The sequence below is a fragment of the Camellia sinensis genome, chromosome 5 (genome assembly GCF_055761805.1).
Source record: "Camellia sinensis isolate YWXY chromosome 5, ASM5576180v1, whole genome shotgun sequence".
Taxonomy (NCBI): Eukaryota; Viridiplantae; Streptophyta; class Magnoliopsida; order Ericales; family Theaceae; genus Camellia; species Camellia sinensis.
In genome coordinates, this window is record NC_138965.1 from 158,200,278 (window position 1) to 158,207,297 (window position 7,020).

Sequence of the window (7,020 nt, forward strand, 5' to 3'; positions counted from 1 at the left end):
GGCCGTTGGACTGTTCCAAGTCATCTTGGTGAAGGCCAAGCTTCTTGTAACACCAGACATACATGATGTCACAAGAGCTGCGCTGGTCGACTAAGATGCGCTTCACTTGGCACTCTCCAATCTGGAGGGAAATTACCAAGGCATCGTTATGTGGATGCTGCACCATCTCCAGGTCTTCCTCAGTAAAGGACACCACTGGTCCTTGGCTCTCGTCTGCCCTAGGTCTCTTTTCCCCGACCTGATATACATGTTGTAGGTGTTTTACCTTTTAGGTTTCCCCCCTTATCTCATTCTCATTTACCTTTGAGTGGATCACATTGATCACTCAAGGTCTGCCTGCCTGTGGTTGTGGTGCTGGTGGGGGTGGTACTGTTGGTGCCTGGGGCAGTCTTGCCTGCCCTTCCCTTGTTCTGGCTTCATCTACCATGTCCCTTAAATGGCCCTGTCTTACCAGGTCTTCCAGATGTGTCTTCAGGTCTCTGCACCCCTGAGTCAGATGTCCAGCTTCATTATGGTAAGCGCAGTTCCTGTCAAGGCTTCTTCCCATAAACTCGCCTGGTACCCTTGCTGGTGCTCTATAGTAAGGCTGATTGCGGATTTTCTCCAAGACTTTGTAAACTGGAATTCGGAATACGGTTGTGACTACCTGAGCAGCCCTTAATCCGATTTCTGGTTTGTTGTAGCCACCATCACCTCGGCCTCGCTTCGGCGAGCCGTTTTTCCTCTCTAGTTTCGGCGCCTTTGTTCCCGGCGTATCCTCCTCGGCCCTGGCGTACTTTTCTATTCTGGCCATTAATTCCTCCATACTTTTTGGCAGTGTTTTTGCCAATGATTTTCGAAGCAGACAATTATCTTTTAGGTCGTTCTTAAATGATACGACCGCCACCTTTTGGTTGCATTCTGGTATCCGGTTGAATACCTCATAGTACCTTTTGGCATAGGCCCTCAGGCTTTCGTCCTCGCCAATTTTCAAAGCCATCAAGGCATCCACCCTTAATGGCTGTAGTTTGTTCATCACAAATCTGGATACAAACATCTCGGCCAGGCCTTCCCAGGTTTTCATAGTTCCTTTCGGCAACTTGTGAAACCAGGCTGATCCAATTTCTCCGAAGGATGAGGGGAACACCTTGCAAAACAACGGCTCGTTCCCGGTGTATAACGCCATCGAGTTCAGGTACAAATCGACGTGAAAGTTGGAGTCCGACTTCAAGTTGGGGGTCCGACTTCCCGTCGTAGATCTGGAATCTCGGCTAAACCTCATCGGGGCTTCGAATTTGTCCAATTCTATTGAGAATGAAGTTCTCGGCTTGACCGGGGAGGTTACCTCGGCATCTTGTTGCCTCCTCTGTAGGTAATCCCTTAGGTCCTCCTTGGTCCGACCAGGAGCTCGGCTATCTCCTGACTTCAGCCTTTTAGGTGCACTATTCTCAACTTCATTGTGAGCTCTCTTTGACCTTTCCCCATTAGTTGCGTCGAAGCGCAACTCATGCCCTTGAACATGCCGATGTTCTTTAGGGTCTGCTTCCTTGGTGCGATGTGTCCTCCAAGATTATTCCCTTCTTGACTTTTCTCGCCCGACCTCCCTTGAAGGCCGATGAGAGTGTTTTTCGCTCCTAGTGTGCTGGGGGACTGTAGGGACTGTTTTCTGCCCATCTTGTCGGGCATCTTTCTTGGCCGCTGGAATCGGTGTATCTTGTAACGGGAACGGTGGCTGCATGACGTTGCTCTGCATCATGAAATTGACGACTGTTTGTAGGTCCGCCAATTTGTTCGCCATTCCCTTTACCTCATCGTCATTCCGTAGGCATCTATCCTTCCATACCTGAAGGTCGTCCTCGTTGTAATACTCGTTTTGGTCCGTTTTCTTTGGTACGTCGCCTTCCTGGCCGATGTCCTTTCCTTCGTGATTCTTATCACGAGTCTTTTCGTTGCAGTTGTCTTCTTCAACGTCAAGGTCAACAGGTTTCCCACTCCCAGTAGGAATGTTATCTCAAATCTTCTCTTTCTGTCCGGCGTTGGCCATCTATTCTCCTTTTTTCCCCACAGACGGCGCCAAATTGTGTGTGTTAATTTCTGACCACACTGCCAACTTAGTATTCAACTGGAGAGCACTGGCGGAATAGATGGCACCTGAATGACCTGCAACAGAAAGAAGAGATTTCGGCGGTGGTTCGTCCATCCGGGGGCACTCTGATGATCAAGTCAGTTATCTCTCAAAGATAGAAAAAGTGCTTAATTTACTATTCAGAGCATAAAAAGCGTACCTTAGACCCACGAGGGTGCCTCTCTTTTTTAACCAACACAATCCTAGTCCCAATAGAAGCCTAGCTTCAATGGACTTAGGATTACTGTTAATCTTAGACTCCCAGTAGGATTGTGATAAACGCTCTAAGAGTCTTATCTTTATCCAAACTGAAATCATCTCCCATTCTAGGACTCTTGTCTCTTATCCGCTTATTCCGGATTTCGTTATTCTCGCAGATAACTTCGGCCTAGCCGAGATCACCTCGGCGTTGTGACCAGGACACGTGGCACCCCGGCTAGCACTTTGGTGACACCTCGGCCACGTGTTGTCACTCAAAAATTATTTCCACACAATGAGTATAAATTTAAATTTGTCGATGATGAAGTTATTTAAAATTAAAATTTTCCATTTTTTTCTTAAAAAATTGCATCTTGATCAAATGCTTGTAAAAAAATATATTTAATTTTGGACAAATTATACTAGCAGTCCCTATATTTAGAGTTCGTATCACTTTGATCCTTAACTTTTCAATTGTGGCACATTTGACCCTGAATTTTGAATCTTGTTCCAAATAAGGACAATTGAAGATATCATTGCTCAATTTCAAGGGTAAAGTCATCAATTTGATAAAATATAAACTAATTTGACAAAAATAAATGTTAAAAAAATATTTTTGAATTTTTAAAAATAATTTTTACCCTCCAAAGACAAAATTATGAAAAAATTGATACTCCATATGTCCCAAAATAATGGTCCCTATTGCAAAATCTAACTTTTTTTAATAGTATAATTATTATATTTTAAAAATATTAATTTCTTAAAATTACCCTTTAATAGTAGATTTTTTAGAGAATATCAATTATCATAATTGTACTTTTTGATTATCAATAAATTTAAAAGAAAGAAAAAATAGTAAATTCATATTATTTTATTCCTTAATTTTTGAAAAGGATCTAATATTTTGGGATGAAAAGAGTAAATCTTGTAGACATTTATTTATTTATTTAATTTACCAAATTAATTTTTATTATGTGTTTGAATAATGATCATGTAATGGGTGGTTGTTAGGTTTTTAATCTGTAATTAATATATTTAATATATGAAATGTTTTTAGTTTTGAATTTTTTGATTTAATGGATTGATTTAATAAAGATATCAAAGTTGTCTCCATATTTGAATTTTAAAAAAATAGAAACTAATTGAATGATAATAAAAACAACCACCTATTATATGATCATCATTCAAACACATAATAAAAATTAATTTGATAAATAAATAATTAAATAAATGTCTAAAAAATTTATCAATTTTATATAATTTTATCTTTAGTGAGTAGAAATAATTTTTAAAAATTCAAAAATATTTTTTTGATATTTATTTTTGTTAAATTAGTTTATATTTTAACAAATTGACAATTTTGTCATTAAAATTGAGTAATTGTATTTTCAATTAATCTTATTTGAAGCAAGTTTAAAATTCAAGATCAAATATGTCATAATTAAAAAATCAAAAATCAAAATAATACAAGAGTTAAATTATAAGAACCTTTAGTATAATTCGTATTTAATTGTTATTTTCTTTCTCTCACTTTACTTTCTAAACCTTTCACTTTTTTACTTTTCTTTTTCCTATTGATCAAACAGACTAAGCACAAGTTTCGTTTGCAAGGTAGGAAAATTGTCAACTGCCTTTGAGCCTGGCCAATCAAAGTTCACGTGATCTGCGTCAAGGGTTGAGGGTGTGTTTGGTTTGTATTTTGAAATATATTTTTAGAAGAAAATTTTTCATAAATATGTTTAGTTATAAATTTTTTCAAAAAAATTTTAAAATTATTTCACTCTATTATATATCAATCAATCACTTTTTCTTTCACAGACATCTACTCAATTACAACAAAACATTAAATCATCCCAAATTTTAAAACTATTTTCAAAATATACAACAAAACAAACCAAAAAAATTTCTAAACTCTCTCCCTAATTTTTCTTTTTTTTTTTTTGAAAATTTATTTCAAAACACAAACCAAACACACCCTTTAATGTTTTATTTTAATTTTTTAGGTACTCACTTATGCTTAGTTTGAAAATAAGTTATTTAAATATTTTTTTACTAAAATATGAGTTAAAAAAATTAGTATGTTTATAATGATTTTTAAGTTTTTTACAAAAAGATGTATAAAAAGTAGAGAGAAAAAAAATCTTTGCCTTTTTTTTTGGGGGTATAATTTGTGTATTTTATTTTTATTTTTTAATAACTTTTTGACTTTTAAGTTAAAAAGTAATGTTCCCAAACGAGACATCAATCTATGTACAACCATGCTAAAAATATAAAAATCTAATATAAAATGAGACACAAAAAATCAGTCAAGAAAATTTTATAAAATTTATTTCTAAAAAATTTTATCTATTTATTTATTTTCGGACAAATTATATCGGTGGTACTTATATTATTTTAGTCCTTACAATTTTAATTTACTCAATTTTTACTCTTAATTTTAATTTTGTCATCAATTTGATTCAATTGATAATATCGTTAAAATTTTTGATAGAAAATTTTCATTGAATTGGTTGAGATTAAATCACTAAATTAATTGAGTTTAGAATTTTATTCTTAAAAATATGACACATGTCGTGTATTTATCATAAAAAATGCTAATAATTAGAATTAATTAGATTAATTTAAGACAAAATAAAAAATTCAGAATTCAAATCAATCTAAATGAAATTAAAAGAACTTGACACAAATGCCAACATATAGGAACTTTTTATTTTTTCTGTATATGATTTTATATAGTTTCCGTATTCCTAGAGTTATTTTTCTATATAACACCTTACTCATCTACAACAATTTTACCACCTCATTTCTCTCCTTCTTCTTCAACACAAACCATAGAGAGAGAGAGACACCAAAAAAAATGGAATCCACTAAGTTCACCACTCTCCTTCTCATTTCCATGCTCTTCATCTCCTCAACCACCCCAATCCTTGGCTGTGGCCACTGTTCAAAACCCTCTCCAAAACACAAAAAACCCATTACCCTCCCACCCATTGTTAAACCACCCATCAACCTCCCTCCGGTGACCCTGCCCCCCATCAACCTCCCTCCGGTGACCATCCCTCCGGTGACTAACCCACCAACCACCACCAAGCCTTGCCCGCCGCCACCGGGGGCTCAGACATGCCCAATTGACACACTCAAACTTGGAGCTTGTGTGGATCTTCTTGGTGGGTTGGTCCACATTGGGCTCGGCGACCCGGTGGCGAACCAGTGTTGCCCTGTGTTGCAAGGGCTGGTGGAGATTGAGGCTGCAGTGTGTTTGTGTACTACTTTGAAGCTTAAGGTTCTTAACCTTAATATTTTTGTTCCACTGGCTCTTCAACTTCTTGTCACTTGTGGGAAGACACCCCCTCCTGGCTTCACTTGCTCTCTCTAGATCTAAGTTAAGTACTACTCACTTCTTCTCAAAACCCTAATCTCAAACCCTAATCCTGAAATTAAATAATAGCATCAGAATATGGATTAATATTATTGACACTATTATATCAATTAATATCGATCAATATATCAATGAATATTAATGTAAAAAATTCAAAATCGTTATATAAGTATCAGCCAATATTTAGAACTCTAGCTCTAACCCTATTCTTTTGCTTTTCTAGTTTGATTTTCTTCTTCTTCTCTTGTTATTTCAAATTTAACCCTACTCTTTTGCTTTTCTAGGTTTTTTTCTCCTGTTATTTCAAGTGGGTAATTGTATACAAACAAAAACTTTGTACAAAATTTTCATACAGAATGATGTGGTATTTTATATTTATTTCATTCCCAACTAAAACACCTTTCATTTCAACATTGTGATTGAATTTTTTTGTAAAAAGAATTATTTTTGTAAATCAATTTTCATTTTGAGTTTAGATTATGCATCCATTCAAAAAAAATAAAAAGTTTAGCTTATAGAAACACATGGATGTTATTGTTTGGTATATTTGGATATGAAATGTTAGTATTTGCTTTTAGCCAAAGGTTAAAGCTGCATGCTTTTTCCTGTTCATGTTCCCCCTTTTCTTGGTTTAGGAGAAAGCTCGATTTGACTTCTGGATGTTGATCTTCTCCGTTCTATGATTAGGGCATCATATGGATTTGTGATTTGTCTCAGGACTAACAAATAATTTTTCATGATATACGGCTTTTCAGGTTGCTAGCTTGATGGATGTACGAAGAAATCGACATGAGAGGATGTCGACTCTCTCTTTCTCCTCTCTCTATATTTTCTAGATTGGAATTGCTGTGCTGATATTTGGATTTGAAACTCTAATTCTTAAGCTCTAAAGTCAGTTCTAATGAGCTGACAATAAATCTCACCCGCTGATGTTTTGGTCTTGATTTGTTTTTTTTTTTTTTCCTTTTTATGTTATTAATATTCTATTATACTCCAAATCTTTACTGTTTTGATTTATTGTACACATTGGTTTTTGTGAGATTACTATTTTGATGTGTGTGTCTTTTTTGTATTCAAGCTAGAAGGCAATGAAGGATGCCTTTGTGTTCTCATCATTTGCAATATTCTCTCTCTTTCTCTTAAGCATAACACTGTGTTCAATTATGCACTAAATGTTTTACATTTTTATCTCTCGAATAATCTTTTTCAATTAAGGTTTAAACGTTTTGAACTTTTAACTCCCAACCTAAAAGTCTAAATCATGTACAGTTTGTTTTCATAAATTTAAGGGCGAATTGCACTAAAAGTTTCTGTAGTTTAGAACTTGTATTATTTTGGT

The 7,020-nt window shown here is 35.2% G+C and overlaps 2 protein-coding genes across 3 annotated transcripts; one reads left to right on the forward strand and one right to left on the reverse strand.

Annotated features, from left to right (window-relative positions):
* Positions 1–325: 325 nt before the first annotated feature.
* LOC145791815 (uncharacterized) lies at positions 326–1,036 on the reverse strand. The gene has a single exon (XM_082872257.1). The coding sequence runs from the start codon at positions 1,034–1,036 to the stop codon at positions 326–328; it is 711 nt and encodes a 236-aa protein (XP_082728383.1).
* Positions 1,037–5,159: 4,123 nt separating this feature from the next.
* Positions 5,160–6,796, forward strand: LOC114302924 (putative lipid-binding protein At4g00165). 2 transcript variants are annotated; one of them, XM_082870251.1, is made up of 3 exons: positions 5,160–5,312; positions 5,343–5,684; positions 6,437–6,796. In XM_082870251.1, exons 1-2 carry the CDS (start codon positions 5,160–5,162, stop codon positions 5,676–5,678), a joined length of 489 nt encoding a protein of 162 aa, XP_082726377.1. In that variant the 3' UTR covers positions 5,679–5,684; positions 6,437–6,796. The 2 variants fall into 2 exon arrangements, with proteins under 2 accessions (XP_082726377.1, XP_028103838.2); XM_028248037.2 differs by having other exon boundaries at positions 5,160–5,684.
* The last annotated feature ends 224 nt before the right edge of the window (positions 6,797–7,020 follow it).

Excerpts from the sequence above, each read along its gene's own strand:
- LOC114302924 (XM_028248037.2), top strand. The coding sequence starts at position 5,160 with ATGGAATCCACTAAGTTCACCACTCTCCTTCTCATTTCCATGCTCTTC.
- LOC145791815 (XM_082872257.1), bottom strand. The coding sequence starts at position 1,036 with ATGTTTGTATCCAGATTTGTGATGAACAAACTACAGCCATTAAGGGTG.